Source organism: Varanus komodoensis, unplaced genomic scaffold, assembly GCF_004798865.1.
Source record: "Varanus komodoensis strain SLA01 unplaced genomic scaffold, ASM479886v1 scaffold41, whole genome shotgun sequence".
In the NCBI taxonomy this organism is placed as follows: Eukaryota; Metazoa; Chordata; class Lepidosauria; order Squamata; family Varanidae; genus Varanus; species Varanus komodoensis.
In genome coordinates this window covers 6,010,618-6,031,251 of record NW_025335954.1, presented here as the reverse complement: position 1 = coordinate 6,031,251, position 20,634 = coordinate 6,010,618, and the positions used below count along the sequence as shown (strand labels likewise).

Sequence of the window (20,634 nt, the reverse complement as noted above, 5' to 3'; positions counted from 1 at the left end):
GGGCTGATGTGAGTTGTGATTCAAAACATCTGGAGGACACCAGGTTGAGGAAAGTTGGCTGTAAAGTAAGCACCTCAGCCTCCATTTTGATGGCTTGAGAAAATAGGCAGGCAAAATTTAATACTCACCCCCTGCCCCCACTGCTCACCTCTGAGGCTTCAGGATATATGGTTCCCAATATGCAGGATGTCTTCTCTCTCTCTACTAAAGATTCAACAAGTCATCAATGGACTGCTTCTCTTGGGATTGCATATTGTCATATTTTCTGTATGTAGTCTGCAATCCTGGAAAAACTGAAAAGTGGCTTGGTTGTTGGAGAGTTCTCTGTTGCTTTGTCGTGGAGTTGGATGGAGGAGGGCCTCATCAGCTGAGCTCGCTACGTCAGGGTTCTTCCCAAACAAAGTCACTGCGTAGGTTTGCCTGATTGTCACAGAGGCTCCGGGCCAGCAAGCTGGGGTTTGTTGGTGGTTGTTCTGTGTTTTATTTACAGAAGTAGAAGCTCTAGTGCAGCCTTCACCAACCTAATGTCCTCCAGATGTGTCGGCGACCCTGGGTGAGGATGATGGGTATTGTAATCTGACACTTTTGGAGGAAAAGGCTGTGGCAGATGCTGCAGAGAGACTTGTTGGCCCACTGCTTCTTGCCCTCATTTCAGCTGCTTCTCCTCCCATATGCAGTTGAGCCAACGGTACCATCAGGAGTAAGGGCCTTCCAGGTTCTGAAAGCTATGCAGTTGCTATGAACTCGGTACTTGATTAGGTAAAGAACTTTGTAAACCATTTTTAAGACCAGCTATATTCCCTAGGTATGAGAAAATCCAGATGATGTGAGTCAGGGTGTTCAAGGGATTGCTAAATAGGCAAAATTATACCTTTTCTCATGAACCTGTTCATGCAGGACTGCCTTTGGAAATGGCCATTCATTTGCAACAAGTAAGCCTTTTTCCTGGGCTTTGATAAATTGAAAGAGGTATTCTTAGATACACGTATACATATACAGGCACATTCAAGCTATCAGTGTGCCAAGAAATATGTTTGAATAGGTAGGCTATTAAAATTTCTAGTGCACAGAAAATGCTGTTTACAAGGCTGTGTGGGAGTATAGAGACTTCTGGACTGAACTGAACACTTTATCAGGTCAAATGAAAAAGTAACTAAGACTCAATCACCACGCATACTTTTTGTGAATGGAAGTCCAGAGTGAATTACTTCTGCAATCCTGCACACAGTTTTGAGGAAGTACCTTTCTCTGAAGAGTAACTTGCTTCTGACTTTCTTCTAAGTAAATATGCCTGGGAGCAGGCTGTAAAATGTTCTAACCAGCATATTATCTAAATGAGAGTTTTTACTATATTTCTTAAATAGTTTAAGAAAGTTTGGAACTGTCTGTCTGAAAACCAAATATTTGAACTGCTCATGACTAGTTTTGCTGCCTTTTGACCTAAGATTTAGCTGCTTTGCCATTCTGGTTGAAGAACTTTGTGTCACTCGCAAGCCTACCTTTGCCCACAGTCATGGTTTTTACCATTTCAATTTTCAGGTAATGCTTTCTTTACTGAAGTGCACTGCAGAGCCCGCAGCACTTTGCAGAGGATGGCGGGGCACATCTTAATTGCAACTTTAAGCACAGGCCAGACTTTTGGCTTTGCACTGCTGCCCGGGATGAATGAAAGCATGACCTGGAATGCACCTAATAATCTTCCATGGATGTAGTGAAAAACCTAGTGTTAGACAGGCTGTCATTCAGAGAAATTTGCCCTCGGTACTCCGTCTCATCACACAGCCTTAGCAATTCCTGCAACACAGTCTAAAAACCACAGTCTCACACCTACAACAGAGGCTGATGCAAGAAAAGCTCTTAACTTTACCCATCTTTTAATCCGTCTGTCAGAGGGGGGTGAGTTTCCAGTGCTCTACCTTTTTACAGCCTGAAGGCATGTAGAAATGTCTTGATGTGAGAATGGTGGAAATAATTCTTCTGTTCCAAGATGAGCTCTTGAAAAGCAACACATGGTTGTATGGAGTTTCTATGTAGAGTTGCTTTACCTGGGAAGACCCTCTTGGGGAGGGTAGCCATTGGATGGTGCCAGTGATATCACAGACTTGCTCCCCGCACTCCTCTGCCCAAACTTCCTGGAGCAGTTTTGCAAGTATTTTTTTAATGTGCTTATTTGAAGAAGAATAGGCATGTAAAGGGTATATAGCCTATTTGAAAAAGCATTCAGTTCCCTGGTATGTATGTCTTTGATGCAGACTGTAAGACCAGGCTCAGTGTTGGCAAAAAGCCTGCTGTGGCTCCTTTTTCATGGTATACCCGTCTTGACCCATGAGGACTAGAAACTTGCTTCTAAAAGTAAAAAAGTTCCAAAATCCAAAACACTGATCTACACACTTGCATTAATACAAACAGTTGTGTTTGCACTCATCAAGTACCACACAGTCATCTAAGTTGATTAAAATTACCAGAATGTTTTTTGTAGAACTTGTATGCAAGAGCAGTGATCAGGAGCCAAGGGAGACTTGTAGTACAAGGCGGATTAATTAATACCCCACCCTTGGTGCCCTGTCACAGAAAATCATTTCTCAGGGTTCAGTTCAGCAGTGCTGGAGGTCATCTGAGAGTTACCTGAAGAGACGCTGGTCAGAGATTCCTCATAGCTGGCAGCAGTTCTATGCAAAATGTTGGTCCCCCCCCCCCACTTGCCCCATTGCACTTGGGATCAGGCTTGAACGTACCATTGATAGCACTGCCAAGGCATTGTGTCGTCCACAATCCAAAGTCAATAGTGTTGGTGCTTGGCATAGCTTCACAGAACCGTTCAGCTCCTTCATTGCTGCTTCTTGCTCACAAATGCCATTTGCCTGTCCTGGGCCATCTGCCTTTGAGGCTAGTGACTTGTCTCAACATGATAGAAGTGCTTGCGCTGCAGCACAGGAAGGAGCGAAGAAGCCAGGTCATAAGTTCCCTGGAAGACTTTCCCCCTCCCCTTCCTACAGGATGCATTTCGCCCATAGGCTGGACCTTAGTATACCTGCATTAGAAATGCAGTGGCTGTTTTACAGCATCAGGGACTGCACCTGCACATGGTGACATTTCAGAAGGGTGCAGCAACACAACTCAGTAGCACCTAATTAAAGGCCACTCTTAAATAGACAAAAAGAGTCTTTTTGAGAGCTTTTTCATAGTTCACACATACAGCAGTTCTACATGCATGGATCGGTTTTATGCTTTCGGGTTCCCCCTTCTTCTGTTCCATAAAAAGCAAAAGATTGAGTATCTTTTGCCTTCTAATGGTCCATAATGCTAGTCAGGCATTATGTAGAAAAGATGAGAGTTAAAAAATACAGGCACTTCTATTATCATGCAAAGACTGAAGCATGGGGTGCCAGGGTGCCTTAACCCTCCTGGTCTAAGAGAGTAATGTGCAGTGTGTGTGTTTTAATAAATTCAAAGGCGAATAAATACAAATAGTTTAAGGCAGCCTTCCTTAAGCTGCTGTCCTCCAGATATTTTTGACTCCCAACTTCCATCAGCTGCTGTCTGCATGGTTGTCAGGAATTCTGGGAGTTGTTGTCCAAAACATCCAGAGGTTCCCAAGCTGGGAAGGGTTGGTATAAGGAAATAAGCTGCTGTTTCATTCTTCTACCACCCCCACTTTAAGGAACAAAGGCAAGGAATGGTGAAAGTGTTTCTTCTGCTTTGTCATTGACAGATCAATGCTTCCCCTTCTGAATTTCACCCTCATCCTTCGTTTATTTAGGAGATTCTGCCCCACCCATCATCAAAAAGTACATCCCGGAAAGTTCTTTCCTTTCTTTCCTCCAAAATGATTTTCATGTCATTGCATCGGGGAGGAACTTTGTGACATCATGACCTGGAACAAAATTTCCCAGGAAATTGTCTGGCATGATATTTTTTTTTAAAAATCCCCTTGAGTAAAGAAAAGTCCTGAGAAACAGTTTAATTCCCATTGTGCACGGCTGGATTGACTTGAAGAGTCAATTGCATGGGTCCTTGTCCCAGGGAAATTACTACTAAATATAAACAGAGGAGGTGGGCGTAAAACGAGATGTGTGTGAAAAGCAGGGACAACTTACTTAAAATCCATTTCAGTTGGAGACTAAAGAGTTAAAGTCAAAGGTTTATTTAAGATGTTGAAGGAAAATGCCTAACATTTCAAGTAATTTCCAGAGGGGCAGACATCTTAATGTGTTACAGCAAAACCAATAATGGGTGTTGTGGCAACACTGTCCTTTTCACCACTGGGCCTTTCTGCATTTCAGTTTCTTCTGACAACACGGTTTCCATCTTCCCATCCCTACCCCAGCATGCATATATCGATCAACCAATTTGAGGTTAACCCACTGTGCATCTGATGAACAGGGCACTGTGTGCAAAAGCTTATGCCTGAATGAATTCCTTAGTGCCACAAGACTCTTCCTTGTTGCTGTTGTTTAATATTTTAGTCCTCCAACCATAATCTTGTGACAACCTAGTTGGGGAGGAGGTGGTGAATTTGCCCAAGACTGTTCTGTGACCCTCACAGATGAGCGAGGATTTGAACCTGGGTTTCCCATAAACCTCCCATCTCATATCCCAGTTTTCCACATCTAAACTTAACACACTCCTCCCACTTGCAAGGAAGTGTGTGAACAATGTTGTGACCCATTTTTCTGAGGATGTATGTGGCAGGAGGAGTGGCTGCTTTCTTCTAGAAAAAAATACGCAATGGTCCATTCCACACAAGTAAGAAGTAAGAAGTGGGATTCACCCAGATTAACCCGCACAGAGTAATTTATGTGTTGGCTTTTTCATCCAGTGTTACATTGGGATATTTTCACTTTAGAGCTGTTGTGTCAAAGCATTTGTGGCAACCCCTGTTGTGTGAAAGGCAATCTAGACATAAGCACAGGGATTCTTAGGGCATTAAATGTTTTGGTGCCCAAATGTTAAGTCTTGGTTGAAAATAGCACTAGCATAATACAAAGTGCTGTTCAGGTGTTGGGACAAAGCAAGAGCCATGTGCTCTGGGCTTTGTTGCTGTGAGCCAGTGTAGGGCAGTACATTGAGCAGAAGCAAGCAACCCAGATGTTTAGTACTCTGATTCCACCAGCCCCATCATCATAGCCAATGCTCAGGGTTGATGGGAGATACAAGTCTGGAGGACCCCAGGTCACCAACCTCAGAGATATTGTTGGATTTGTACAGGAGAAACACAGACTTAAATCCCTGTTCAACCATAAAACTCATTAGATGGCTATGTGAATTAGTTGCTACGTGATGGTTTGGTCCTGTCTCACATGTACTGTAGGTGTTGGATGGGTGAATAGATCTAATGTTTCTGACCATAAGGTCTGCCTTATGACCAATGCCACTAGGCAAGGTTGGGCAACATATGGCCTTCTGATGGCTTGGTCTACCAAGTCCTTCAGCCCTAGCCAGCATACCTGATGAGGAAGGCAGTTGTAGGCCAGAACCCCCTTCATGGATCACTGCCTTGTCGTGCTTGTGTAGCTCAATGAAGCTATGAGCTATGCCGTGCAGGGCCACCCAAGACGGACAGGTCATAGCAGAGAGCTCTGACAAAACGTGATCCACTCCAGTATCTTTGCCATGAAAACCCCATGGACAGTACCAAAAGGCAAAAAGATATGACTCCGGAAGATGAGCCCCTCAGGTCGGAAGGTGTCCAATATGCTGCTGGGGAAGAGCGGAGGGCTAGTACTAGTAGCGCCAGAAAGAATGAAGCAACTGGGTCAAAGCCGAAAGGACACTCGGTTGCAGATGTATCTGGTGGTGAAAGGAAAGTCCGATGCTGCAAAGATCTATACTCCATAGGAACCTGGAATGTAAGATCCATGAATCAAGGCAAGCTGGACATGGTCAAATGAGATGACAAGACTGAACATCGACATCTTAGGAATCAGTGAACTAAAATGGACAGGAATGGGTGAATTTAATTCAGATGACCACTGCGGGCAAGAATCCCTCAGAAGAAATGGAGTACCCTTCATAGTCAATAAAAGAGTAGGAAAAGCAGTACTGGGATACAGTCTCCAAAATGACAGAATGATCTCGGTTCGAACCCAAGGCAAACCATTCAACATCACAATAGTCCAAGTCTATGCCCCAACCACCGGTGCTGAAGAGGTTGAAGTTGACCGGTTTTATGAAGGCCTACAACGCCTTCTAGAATTAACACCAAAAAATGATGTCCTTATCATCATGGGGGATTGGAATGCTAAAGCAGGAAGCCAAAAGATAACTGGAATAACAGGCAAGTTTGGCCTTGGAGTACAAAATGAAGCAGGGCACAGGCTGGTAGAATTTTGTCAAGAGAATACGATGGTCATAGCAAACACTCTTTTCCAACAACCCAAGAGACGACTCTACGCATGGACATCACCAGACAGGCAACACAGAAATCAGATTGACTATGTGCTCTGCAGCCAAAGATGGAGAAGCTCTATACAGTCAGTAAAAACTAGACCAGGAGCTGACTTGTGGCTCAGATCATGAGCTTCTTATGGCAAAATTTAGGCTTAAATTGAAGAAAGTAGGGAAAAGCACTAGGCCACTCAGGTAAGACCTAAATCATATCCCTGATGAATATACAGTAGAGGTGACAAATAGTTTTAAGCAAATTTGGAAAACCCTGCAGTGGCCACAGGATTGGAAAAGGTCAGTTTACATTCTGATCCCAAAGAAGGGCAATGCCAAAGAATGTTCAAACCACCGCACCATTGTACTCATTTCACATGCTACCAAAGTGATACTCAAAATCCTACAAGCTAGGCTCCAGCAGTATGTGGACCGAGAACTACCAGAAGTACAGGCAGGATTTCGAAGAGGGAGAGGAACTAGAGATCTAATTGCCAACATACACTGTATCATGGAGAAAGCTAGGGAGTTCCAGAAAAACATCTACTTCTGCTTCATTGACTATGCTAAAGCCTTTGATTGTGTGGATCACAACAAATTGTGGCAAGTTCTTAAAGAGATGGGAGTACCAGACTATCTTATTTGTCTCTTGAGAAACCTGTATGTGGGTCAAGAAACAACAGTGAGAACTGGACACAGAACCACCGATTGGTTCAAAATTGAGAAATTAGTTCGACAAGGCTGTATACTGTCACCCTGCCTATGTAACTTATATGCAGAGCACATCATGAGAAAGGTGGGGCTAGATGAATCACCAGCTGGAATTAAGATTGCTGGGAGAAATATCAACAACTTCAGATATGCAGATGATACCACTCTCATGGCAGAAAGTGAAGAGGAACTAAAGAGCCTCTTGATGCGGGTGAAGGAGGAGAGTGCAAAAGTTGGCTTGAAACTCAACATTAAGAAAACTAAGATCATGACATCCGGCCCTATTATTTCCTGGCAAATAGACGGGGAAGAAATGGAGGCAGAGACAGATTTTATTTTCCTGGGCTCCAAGATCACCGCAGACGGGGACTGCAGCCAAGAAGTTAAAAGATGCTTGCTCCTGGGGAGGAAAGCTATGGCAAATCTAGATAGCATACTAAAAAGCAGAGACATCACCCTGCCAACAAAAGTGTGTATAGTCAAGGCTATGGTTTTCCCAGTTGCAATGTATGGCTGTGAAAGCTGGACCATAAGGAAGGCTGAGCGCCAAAGGATTGAGGCCCTTGAATTGTGGTGCTGGAAGAGACTCCTGCAAGTCCCTTGGACTGGCCAGTCCTAGAGGGGATCAACCCTGACTGCTCTTTCGAAGGCCAGATCCTGAAGATGAAACTCAAATACTTTGGCCACCTAATGAGAAGGAAGGACTCCCTGGAGAGGAGCCTAATGCTGGGAACAATATATGGCAAAAGAAGAAGGGAACGGCAAAGAATGAGGTGGCTAGATAGAGTCACTGAAGCAGTCGGCATGAGCTTAAGTGGACTCCTAGGGATGGTGAGGACAGGAAGGCCTGGAGGAATGTTGTCCATGGGGTCGTGATTGGTCGGACATGACTTCGCGACTAACAACAACAAGGCCAGAACCTCTTAAGGGTCATAAGTTGCCCGCAACACCTCCTCATTCTTTGGTGTAGATCCCTAAAAGTACTTTATATTTTAATGGTCTCTGGCAAAGAGCAGGCCTTGCTCAATACTTCAAAGAATGGCTCCCAGGCAAGCTACACTGTCATGGGCAGAAGAGACCAATGGTCTGCACAGAATGCGAGGCACCTCCAGGGCATCTTAGGAAACAGCCTTCCCCAGCCTGGTGCCTGTGCATGTTTTGGACTACAGTTCCCAGCAACTCTCATCAATTGCCATGCCGATGGGGCTGATGGGAGTTGTATTCTGCAGCTTTTGGGAAAGGCCGGCCTAATCCGTCTCCCTGGGGTGGTATAAACTGAAGCTGCAATCCTCCATGTATTTACGAGAGGCAAGCTGTATTAAATTCAATAGGATTTCCCACTGAGTAAGGTGGTTATGATTTCAGGGTCGGTGAACTTGGAAAAACAGAAGAGAGGTTGGGAAAGATGATTTCCTGGAGTCACGGAAGCGCCGCAAGCTCCTTGCTTGCTGGGGCTTGGCCCCCCTGCGGGGAGTGTTGCGCCCGGTTGCAGCATCGGAAGCTCCTTTGCCACAGCTATAAATATGATGCTGCTTCCCCGTCGGCCAAGCCGTGGCCTAACCCGCCTCCTCCTTTTCCATTCGCAGTTTCTGATTTGCAGCGCAGCTGAACTCCCACATCCGGCTCGTCCTCGCTCTCAGCCTCTCCGATGGGCTCGCCAGGTAAGGGGCCGCTTGTGCATTGGCGCGCGTGGGGGGGGGTGGCGGTCTCCTTTCTCTCCCCACTGTCATTTCTTCCCTGCCCCCCTCTTCTTATCCCCTCTGCTTGGCCTGTTCTCGTAGAATTTTTGCCCTCCGGGGACCGAATTCTTTGCAGGTAAGTGCAGTACTGAGTCGATCAGAGCATAATAAACCCTTCTTATTCTGTCCTTTGCCTTCGGGGCCCACCTCATTCTAATGGTCAGGGCCTGGATGCAAAGACAGCGCTTCCCCCTGCTCCCACCCCACCGTGGCAGGGGGTCCTTTTGGTGGTGGTAGTGCTACAGAGCTGCTGGTGCCCCCCCCCCAAGGCCAGACACCTGGGCACTTCTCCTGCATGGTGTGGCACTGCATGGCACCTGAGTCCTTTTTATATGGGGCAGTCTGTTCTTGCACACACTTCTGGCCCTGCTGCCTCAGCTATCTATGCCACTGCTTGACTCTTAATTGGAGCAGGAAGGCAAAATCTTCATGGATCAGTTCTTGTGAAACTGGATTTCGGAACAAATCTGGCTTCAGTTTGTCAATGATCCTGTTTTAATGCAAATTGGGGGTGAGCAGGTTTTGTTTTTCTCTTGTTTGGCCAATTTTTACAACTTACCTTTGGGAGTTATGAGTCTTGATTGCAATGTAATCTTACATTCGCGTCACAAAAAGGAAAAGGTACAGATAATACAGCTAGTGCTGTTGCACAATTAAAGCAATTAAAATGAACCAGTTGGGATGTAATCTTATGCTGGCTGGAGAACACCAAGAATGCTAGGACCTTTTTCTGTCCACACATACACAGAATTGCACCTGAACTTGTTTTATTTTAAACTCGAAACCTCCTTTAGTGACCACAGCTCAGTCGAGCAATTGTGTATGGAATGCTGCTGTAGATCATAAAATTATGCTTTCTAGACATCCACCATTCTGTGGTAATTTCTCTAGCAGTATATCCCTCGCTGGATTATTTATTCTGTCAGCATGTAGCAGCAAGGGCCAGCTTAAGGCATTTTGCTGCCTTAGGGTCAGCAGTAAATGGCATCCCCACCTACCCACCCACACGAATCAAGGCCATTCCAGTAATCCTTTCCCCCCTGGAGTTAACTGTGTTAAAACACAACTGGGCAATGCTCAGAGTGATACGGCTTTTCTGTCTAACCATGCACCCTAAATCTTATGCCACTAGATTGTTTATTGTTCAAGTTATTTGAATGCAGAAAACACAAAAACCATTTCCCTCCCTCCACAGAAATAATAAAAACTAACAATTTGTTGTCAGGAAACTCCAGATCTGCTGCCTGAGAGCCACCTCACCTTGTCTTTCAGTAGGGCCAGCCTTGGTAGTGGCCTATTTGCATTCTTCCTGCTTTATATGGCCCTCTTACTGTACCTGAATAGCTTCTACTTATTTCCGGTGTGTGCTGTGCTCAGCAAAAACGAATGCTTGGTCAAAATGAGTCTATACCCACGCCCCCGCCCCTGGAGTCCTGAAGACCAGCTCTGTGCTAATGATTCGCCTGTGTGCATCTCTCTCTGATGCTGTCAGGAGCCACTTCCTGCGGCTTTGATGACTGTCTTGTTTTTCTCTCCCTCTTCAGTATCGTTTGTTTTATCCAGAATGGCCGCTTGCGGAGGCACCACAAAAAATAGGCTCACAGTAAATAAGCACGTCTGGGACTTCCTGACCAAGGAGAGCCCAGCCAAGCTGGTCAAGCTGAAGGAGGAGAACAAGGTCAGCATCCTGATCGATGGCGAGACCTCTGAGATCTATGTGCTGCAGATCACCATGCCGGCCCACGGGCCAAGCAATGGCCTCTACCTGGCCCGCAAGGCCCTCAAGGCACTGCTCAAGGAGACGGAGAAGGAGCTGAAGAAGGCCCAGCGCCAGAGTGAGCTGATGGGCTGCATGGCCTTGATGGAGAAGAACCGGGAGCACGGGACAGTGGAGCTCCACCGCCGTGGGGCTGCCTTGATCTCTAGGGGGCAGCAGACCTCTGGGCCAAGAGTGGTTGGTGGCAGTGGAGGGATGGCCAGCTGCTCACGGGGAGGCAGCGGTGGTGGAGGTGGGGAGGAGGAGCAGGACAGCCAGTGCCCCATCTGTCTGGGAGAGATCCAGAACATTAAGACTCTGGAAAAATGCAAGCACTCCTTCTGTGAGGACTGCATCACACGGGCCTTGCAGGTCAAGAAAGCCTGCCCCATGTGTGGGCGCTTCTATGGGCAGCTGGTGGGCAACCAGCCGGAGAATGGGCGCATGCTGGTCTCCAAGGACTCAAGCCTGCTGCTCCCTGGTTATGAGAAATACGGCACCATCATAATCCAGTACGTCTTCCCACCTGGCATACAAGGGGTGAGTTGGGTCCATCTCCCTCTCTCTCTCTCTCTCTCTCTCTCTCTCTCTCCCCCCCCCCCTTCTGAAGCTCTGGAGTCTCCAGTGTAGTGGTATCTCTGGGTACCAGGCACCTGCTGGCATTTCTCTTGGTGCACACCAGGCTCCTTGTCCCTTCTGATCTTTAGTTTACTTCTTAAAATGTTTAAGATTAAAATGGTCTGCTGCTGGTGGTAAAAGCTGGTGGGAGGAGGAGAACTGAACTGCTTTTGGAGGGTCAGTACGGATATGGAATGGGGAGATGCAAGCAGGGAGGGGGGGAAATATCACCATATGCCTGCTTGAAATCTAAGCCAATATTATTTTGGATGGTCATTTAAGCCTGACAGTCTACAACAAGGTTGCAAAGGAATCATTTAAAGAAGGCCATTGGTCTCTCACACACACACACACACACACACACACACACACACACACACACACGGTGGGCGAAAAGTAGGTGTACAGTACCGACCAGGTCATGTTTAGTCTCTCAGGCTCGAAATGTCCTCTATCAACATTGCAACATTTTAGGAACCTGTGCCCCAACACTGTGACACAAATCCCAGTTAGCACCAGTGTTGATAACTGCTTGCAAGATGAACATCTTCAATTTGTCCCCTTTGTGAGGTCCTCCATGAACTGATCAGCACTGTATACCTCTGTGTTTGTGTGCGTGTATGTTTATGAGGTTGCCTTAAAACATGCCAAACTTATGCATTCATCTGGCTAGCCTTTCTGTCCAGATGTGTTGGACTACAGTGCCATCACCCCCATTGACTGAACTGGCTGAGAATAATGGGCATTGTAATCTCACCCAATACTTGTGTGATCTATCTGGCAGTGGCTCTCAGTGTGACCCAGTTAGAGAACCTTTCGCATCCTATACTGCTTAGCTCATTTTAACTGGAGAAGGGAGGGGATGAATTGGGAATCTTCTGCATGGAAGTCATGAGCTCTGAGCCCTCCCCAGCATTTGCTATTACTCTGAATCCTGTGTTTCTTATAATTGGTATCTAGGATCTAAAAGCTCTGTAGGAAACATCTCAGTGTAGGACATGATCCAATCAAAACTCAAGCAGAAGAGGGTGTGCCTTGAAATCCTATGCATATTTACTCTGAAGCAAGCCCCACTGTGTTTGTTGAGGCTAACTCCTAAGCAAGTGTGCAAAGGATTGTGGCCTTAGCAGTGAAAGTGCTGATCTTTGACTGGCTCATGCTCATGATATTGGCCCAGAGCCAAGAGGAAACTAGCAGCAAACACCCAAGGTGCCCTGGAAATCAATTGAAAATACCACTTAAAAATCCTTCCTGTGACTCTTCACATGGCCTGATGGACCTAATTTAAATGCCTGCAGACTCCTCCTCCCCCATCCCTTCTTGGGACTCTGCACATGCACACATTCTTGACTTCACCATCAACGCAGATTTCCTGCCTGCCCTGCTTTTTATAAATCTTGCTTGATGAAGAGACCTCAAGCACTCAGAAGAGTGCCCATTTTTCATATTTTTTCTTGGTCTAATAATAGTGCTGTACTAACGTAGGTTTTGGAATCCTAAACATCACGTTAGTGCTTTAAAGGCTACCCAATGCATTTAACCCTGCTGCTCTTTATTGAGGGTAATTTCCATAAAGGATAAAAGGACCAAAAAACAGACAGCAAAGAAAAATAAACTGTCTCTTAGGCAAGGGGTGAGGAAATACCTTTGTGAAATCCAGCTGGAAATGTAATAGGATAAGCATGAAACAGTAAGTCCACATGTTAAGGAGCCCTCGAGGTTTTTTTCCTTCCTGGTTTTGCTTTTGTGGATTCCTCATTTGGGTTACAGTCCAGTGAAGAAACTGGAAAAGAATGCAAAGGGGAACAGGGTGGGCAGGAATAAGACTAGGGTGGAGGAGAAGTCACTCTGAACAGATCGGTCTTCTGCAAGCCAAGTGAGATGTGGTGCAGAGCTGACGGTTCTGTGGTGCTGTTCTCCAGGGAAAACACGGTGGGGCAGGAATGTCTGGGGGCCCCAAGAATGATGTCATACTGTATTCTGTCCCTTATTCTAACTGAAATAAGGAAATACGGGTATCCCTGAGAATATGTCTGAAAACTGATATTGGTACCCATGTGTGGCCCAATTTCAGAGTGGTGACAAGTTTCAGGGACTCTTAATGCTTTACCAGGGTCCACCTTTCTTCAGAGGAGGGACAATGGAGACTTGCAGTATTTCTGTGGTGTAAGGTTTATTTGTAGATACTTCCTGATGGGGATTCGCACCTTGAGCACTCCTAATAGGTTCTTGTTCCATATCAGGTGTCTACAGAAATCCATTGTACACCTGGATTTCCTGCAGGGGACAAAGTCAACTCTGCCTCCTTTTCAGCCCCAGCAGAAGTTGCTGATTTCCAGCTAAACACATGGATATGATCTGCTTTCCTTCTCTGTTATTTATACACAATATTATGGCCAATCATATTTATGTTCGGACAGAAAAAAGTCATATCACTCACAGCATTCCCCAGCCAGCAATGCTAGTAATACAGGGCTTTTTGTGTAAACAGAAAGATGATTCTAGCTTTTATTAATTGAAATAAACAATCAGTTTCTTCCCATCTACCCAGGTAGATGATGGTAGATGGCCTGGAGTGAAAATCTGAGCTCACCTGGAATGGGCCCTGAGGTCTCCTTTACTTGCCTTTTCTTCAGCCTTCTGAATGCTTCCCACAGGGCATTGTTTGTTATTTATTTAATTTCTATACTACTTGTAGCTGAAGCCCTCTGCGTGATTTGCAACAAAGGATAAAAACAGTAAGGACACCGCAGTGGTGGCAATTGGAGAGAGGCCCCAGAACTTGCTCATACTGTCTCAGTCAGATAGAGGTCAGGAGAGGTGTTCCACCAGGTATCATGGTCCTGAGCCATGTCCCAAGCCACGCCAATTAATACTTGATACAACATATTAATTAAAGAGGAAAGAGCAATGATTAATCTTTCTACTAATCAAAGTAATTTTCTTACAGAATTGGTTTGATGTAGGTACATTTCTCTCCATATTTTCTCGATTGCAGCAGATAAACCAGTTGAAAGGGTGCTTGCATCTGCAGAACTTCATGAACATGATGAATACCAGTTTTGTTTGTCAACCAAACCTTGGTCCTTACATTTCAAATTCCTCAAAAGCACTTTGAGGGATGATAGACACAGCACCTGCCCCGAATTGTATTCTTGTAGCAAAGCTATGAAAGCTTTAGACGTTCCCGTTGCTCTCCTGTCATACTGCCTACCTCTCCACCCCAAACAACTGCGTCAGTGTATCAGTCTTTCTCCCTTTTCCGTCAGTGTCTCAGAAATCCCACATTTCTGCTGAGAGGCCTCAGTACAGTCTCCCCTAACCTTTTGGACTGCAACTTACATCATCCCTAACCAGCAAGGCCAATGGGAGGTATGGGCATTGTAGTCCAACACATGGAGGGCACTAGATCGGGAGAAGCCTGTATAAGTCGAAGCAGGATGGTCCAAGCACTCGCCAATGGAGTTGCGGTTTGGGCCGGTGTTTCACTGGGTGCCTTCCTTGGCTTCACAGCCTATATGCGTTGTAATGCACCTGCTTTTCCAGGTTCATGATGGATTCTTCTCACTTTTCTTTGATCCCTTTCTGCAGATGGAGCATCCCAATCCCGGAGTCCGCTACCCAGGCACCACCCGGGTGGCCTACCTTCCTGATTGCCCCGAAGGCAACAAGGTGCTGGCACTGTTCCGCAAGGCCTTTGACCAACGTCTCACCTTCACCATCGGCACCTCCATGACCACCGGCCGGGCCAACGTCATCACCTGGAATGACATCCACCACAAAACCAACTGCACTGGAGGGCCACAGCTGTAAGGACCTGTCGTGGGATGTAGGGAAAGAGGGAAGGCGAGTGGAGGGGATATAAGTTTAGTGAAACTGGGCCACCAAGACTCATCAAGATCCTAGAAGTCTCCCAATAAGTAAGGAAGTGCTCCGTCTGGCCCTGGTAGGGTACTGGTTAGGAATAGCTGCCATGTGTACCTGTAGTACCTCATTGACACTGGTGAACAGTTGATGGAATCGTTCTTTCTCTGGAAAATGAGGCTTATTTTCCCAGGAACACAAACATTTATTTCTTAAAGTGTAATCACTCTGAAACGGGGTGTTCCAGTCCAAGACTCAAATTCCATTTGAGAGAAGCTGCTGGAGGCCACATTTCTGCAGTAGGTGGGACTGGAGACACAATGGACATGGTCCAGAGTAGCAGCATATTAGAGCTTAGCATGCTTCCTGCTGGTGACTAAGCCTTAAGAAAGGCATTTCAGCCTCCTACTAGAGTGTGGCAATTGGGTGGGGAACTGCCCAGAAGCAGTGAAGCCACCAAATCCTTGGAGGAGGGAAATTGGTGGAGTCACCTGGGAACTTGCAGAGGACTGGATTTGGCTCCCAGACGGGTCAGATCTGGCTCTGAGGCGCTACACTCCTGCCATGAGGTGTTGGCGCATTTTAAAATGTTTTTTTAGGTGAGCAGCTGGGCTTTTGTTCTGCATGTAGCAAGGTGCAGGGCAGGGGGAGCTTTTAAACCTGCAGCTCCACAATGATAGCCTAAATACTGGTGAGGGAAGGGTTTTGTTCCAAGGAGCTCAGAGAGGCCAACATGCTTCTCCCCTCCCAATTCATCTTCCCAGCTGCCCAGGAGGTAAGCTTAGAGATAGTGGCCAGGCCAGTAAGTCATGCGGGGGAGCAGGGATCTGAACGTGGGTCTCCCTAGGCCTAATGCAGCACTCAAGCCACAACACTGCCTGGGATCCCATGCTAGATTTCTCTCTATGTCTGTGCTGTGCCTCAGGCTAGCCAAGGCCCTCCCTCAGGGCCTCTGGCCTCTGCAAGCGCTAAGGTCTGACGCCATATGCCTTTCGAGTCTGCTTTCTCAGATGTATCCCAGGACCCAATATTTTTCTGGGAGAAGCGTGAGTGAATTCTCCTGCTGCTGCATTGGACCGTGTGTATTTATTTATTTATTAGATTTCTAACCCACTGCATTAGCCACCCTGGGTAGATTACAACTATAAAAACCAAACAAAAACAATATAACATCACAATCACTAAAAACAACAATAGAACAATAATAAAAATGCACCCTCCAGAACTGCAGATTTCATAAACAACACATCCCCTTCTGTTAAAATACCATTAAAAACCAGTTAATTAAAATACCAGCGGAATAAAAAGGTCTTCGCCTGGCACTAAAGAGTATAAAGATGGCACTAGGCAAACCTCTCTGGGGAGCTCATTCTAAAATAAGGGGGCCACTCTTGAAAAGACCCTTTTTGTAGCCACTCTTTTTACTCTTAACCAACATCTTAAAAAACTCTGGAAGAATATTTCCTAGTATTGCTGGTGAGGAGCTCATCTGCAGCATGCAGGGTTCTGGGGCATGTTTTGAGTTCACTTGGGCCGCACAGGTCATTAGTTGGGCCTGCTGCACCTCACAGTTGATGCATCTATGGCAAGGGAGCACAACCTGGAATGCAGGCAAAACCCTGCTGTGCAAGGCTGGGGGTGCCAGTGGGGAAAATCAGGGGATGTTGGTAGGGCACACTATCATTTGAGGATGTTTGTCTCCTGTTCTTGTGGGACAGGATGTTGCCTGGAATGTGTCTGGAAAATGAGTAGTAGATAATACAGCCACAGGATAGGCTAAGAGGCAGAGGATAAATGCCACTTTGTCTCCATTTCCTCCCAGATTTGGCTATCCTGATCCTACCTACCTTGCTCGAGTGCAAGAGGAACTACGGGCCAAGGGTATCGCCAATGACTGATCCGGCTTCCTGGCTGCCCACATGCCCAGGAATGGCACGTTGTTTCTGCTGAGCCCAGCCATTGTGGAGGGAGCTTCCTTGTGTGTTGGAGCCGTCTGTCTTGCAATGGGACCTTGATCCAGAGTGCAGAGCCTGGGCCCTCAGGCTGGGATGACATTTCCAATGGAACTGCTTGCCTGAAAGAAGGGCATGTGGAAGCAGAGGCATGTGGAAAGCTCTGTGTGTGTGTGTGTGCGTGTGTGAGAGAGGGAGAGGGAGAGAGAGAATGAGAATTAGAGATATGCATTTAAACTGATTGGTTTGAGCTTTTGCACCCAATCTACTCATCATACAGAAAGAGTTGTTAAGCTTGGGGCTGTACCACATCAAAACTGCTTGTGGGGAAGAAGTATAATTTTGAATGATGGACTGTGCTTTTTCCCCCTTTTTTAAAAAAGATAGCAGCTCCTTCATGTGAGAAACAAGAGAGAGGTCCACTAAATCGTTCTCCCTCATTTGCTAGGCTGCTTCATGCAGGGAGGTGTTTTTAGCTTTTGTTCTATATGGGGGAGCATTCAAAAATAAGGCCACCTCCACCTGCAGTCTGAAGAAACACAGTCCAGAATCCTATGTAATAGCAAGTTGGCTCTTGGGGTCAGAAATAGATAAGATGATGGGGGCAGCCATGGGTTGCTTGTTAACATGCCTGTTCCATTCGCATCTCAAGAATGGGGTGGGGTGTTTTTTGACATAAAAAGGGGGATGCCAACTTTCCTCCCCTCCCCATACTCAGGCATCTGTCTCTCAACCAGGGCATCTTCTGAGAACAGAGCCAGGTTGGGAGATGGTGGAGATAAGCTACACATCTTGGGAGGATTCTGTGCCCCTCACCTGGATGCCCCCTTTGATGAAAAAGTTAGGTCCCTCCATTTGTGCTTCTATTGCATGGGCCTCTGTCGGATGGGGATAGGTGAGATTAAAACTGCCAGTCTTTAGGGAAGGCACACGGGACACTGGTGTGAGTGGGAAATCATGTTGTAAAAAACTGGGCAAGGAGTGTTGCCTGAGAGAAATCAGCAACTTGCCTGGGGTTTCTACGGCAGAGGATTTAAAATTGAGGTCTTCTAGCTGAGTGTCCATTTTCTATGACCACAGTGGATCTCTTGAACGTGAGAGTTCATAATCTGCCTATAAGGATGCCAAAAGTAGGCTGAAACCCAACGTGTATCTTTATTCTGTTCTTTGCCCTCTAGCCCTTCTCACAGAGTTCTAAAACACTTTGGGAACTGGACTATTGCAAGCAGAATAAAATCAAGCAAAGCACACTTGCAGAATTGGTATCATTTGGGCACAGAAGGCACAGTGGCAGGTTTTGGCTGAAAGCAGAGTGCAATGGGACAGCTGCATGGATTTCTGTGGGGAACAGTGATGGAATGGGGACAGGAGAGTGAAGCATGTGGCAGCACTTGGACCTTTGTACGCAGTCGTGTCCCTTGTTCTCTGCAACCCTCCATGCTGGTCACTTAAGCTGCCCAGCCATCTGAGAACCTATCCACTCCCGTAAGGCCAATCTCCAGGATCAGCATCAAAACAACTTGGTAGAACTTTCTGGAATTGTTGGACTGTCCCTTGGCATCGGCTAGGCAGGCAGTGGCTTGTTGACTCTGGTCACCAAACAACGCACTCAATCACCTTCTCTGGCAAGGATGGTTGGCGATCCCATGGACCACATCTCGTGTGTATATATACTTACCATGCTGGCATATCAGCTGTCATGTAATTAGTCCAAACAGGTCCCGCTTGGGATAATTTGTGTCATTTGGAACTTAGCCAGGCCTGCCCAAACGTCTTGGCTGGCCTCTGTGCTCCTGATCTTGGCACCCACCTATTGTTGAGTGTTTGGGGGCGGGCGGGGGGCGGGGAAGGGATGTCTCTTGGCTAACTATGTGTGTTGCCTCCAACAGAGATGAATTCTAATATTCGGTTTGTCTCATGCTGGTAAGAGCTCCCCTTGGATGCAGTTTGGACAACGGGGCTTTCTTCACTGTTTTAAAAAGAGTAACTGAAAATATGACTCTTTCTTCTGATCTTTTCGGAAAGTATGTGTGGCAGGGATGTGTGTGTTGGTTGGTTTTTGTTTTAATTTTGATGTGGGTGGGATAGTGGTATCTGGGGATTTCCATGTCGGACTTACAAATCAGTCCATAGAAGTTCTTCACCCACAACAATTTTTATTACTCCCTCGTTATGGTCATGCTTATGGTCATATGGTCATTACATTTATATGCTGCCTTTTGGCCAGTGTACTGAAGATGGCCTGTGATTTAAAATGTTGTCATACCACAGAATGGACACAGTAAACAATGGAAAGGGGAGGGAGATTACTTAATAATGGGAACAGTCATTGAGGAAAGAGTTCTAGGAGAGGCGGAGCTGAACTGCAGTCTAGCCAAGCCAAGCCAATGGAGTAGATCTCTCTTATTTCTGGTCTATCTGCCATTTACCAAAAGGGAAGAACTGCTTCTCTTCAAGATTAAAAAAGTGTTTCTGGATTGGTTACCTGGAGCTGATTCTTCCTTTCCACAGGTGACCAAGTAAGTGGTTATATATAAGCCAGTTTTGAGATAGATACTGTATTTTATTCGACTGAGATTTTGTGGGAGAATTCTTAAAGGTACTGTAGTGCCCTTTCAATCACGGTTCCCTTTTATCTCGGAGCTCTGTTTTTATTTGTGTTGCCTTTCTGCCTAACAGGTCCCCGGTTTGTTTATCTGCACAATAAGAGGCATCTCTTGGAATTGAAGGGACAAGACTTGCTGACACACAACACAGCCAAGACGTGTGTCCAGAATAAAAGGGACCAGCCTGAAGAATTGTGGGCAGGGGGGAATCAAAGGGAAATTTATTCCATCTTTGTTGTTTTGTAGTGTTTGAAAATCTGAGACATCTTGCTTCAGATATTCTTTTCCTTTTAGTCACCATCAAGATTTTTTTTTGCTTTTAAAGAAAACAAATGCATGCAAGGTTACAGTTGTGCACTGACTTTCCTGGGAATATAAGCCTCACTGAACCCAATGGGACTAAATTCTGAATTGACATATACTGTATGATGCCAACCGTACATGCATAAAGCCTCAGTGAAATTTGAGGGACTTACTTCTGAGTTAATGTGCACAAGATTAGGCTCTTTGCCCCATGCAGGGGCAGGAGGAGCAAAACTTTTTTTTAAAGGTTAAAATGATGAAAGTAAATGCAACTCTAAGAATGTTTGTAAGGAAGGGAAAATGTTTGAAAAGGGTTTGTTAGTAGACAAAAAGTTTCAAAAAGCAAACATTCTGAAGTTGGACTACTAGATGTTTGGGATAGGGCTTGGGGCATCTGAAACCGAAACAAAATCTAAACGTCTTAATTATTTGGATACGAGGCACAAGGCTGTTCATTTCCTTTGACTCCCCAAAGAATATATCTGGTGCCATCTGGATTCTTACAAATATTGATATCTTTCCTTTAAAAAACGCCAGCAATCCCAAACTCTACTTTGTACCTATTATGGATGACACAGTTTGAGACAATACCTGCAGCTAACCAGCTGTGCTTTGCTGACTGTGTTAGGGGTGGGCTCCACCTGTGCAGGATTTCTCTTTGACCTGCAGCACTTTGATGTAGTGGCTGCCATAAGTTGCTGTGT

The 20,634-nt window shown here is 45.9% G+C and overlaps 1 protein-coding gene across 6 annotated transcripts in view; it reads left to right on the top strand.

Annotated features, from left to right (window-relative positions):
* DTX3 (deltex E3 ubiquitin ligase 3) overlaps nucleotides 1–20,094 on the top strand; it is a 22,071-nt gene extending 1,977 nt beyond the window's left edge. For 4 of the 6 annotated variants that reach the window (XM_044443247.1, XM_044443248.1, XM_044443251.1 and 1 more), the window contains exons 2-6: nucleotides 8,679–8,753; nucleotides 10,376–11,127; nucleotides 14,797–15,014; nucleotides 16,892–18,681; nucleotides 18,911–20,094. In XM_044443247.1, coding sequence (XP_044299182.1) covers nucleotides 8,741–8,753; nucleotides 10,376–11,127; nucleotides 14,797–15,014; nucleotides 16,892–16,967 — 1,059 coding nt within the window. In that variant the 5' untranslated portion in view covers nucleotides 8,679–8,740 and the 3' untranslated portion in view covers nucleotides 16,968–18,681; nucleotides 18,911–20,094. The remainder of the gene's footprint in view (nucleotides 1–8,678; nucleotides 8,754–10,375; nucleotides 11,128–14,796; nucleotides 15,015–16,891; nucleotides 18,682–18,910) is intronic. The other 2 variants (XM_044443249.1, XM_044443252.1) reach the window with 2 other exon arrangements.
* The last annotated feature ends 540 nt before the right edge of the window (nucleotides 20,095–20,634 follow it).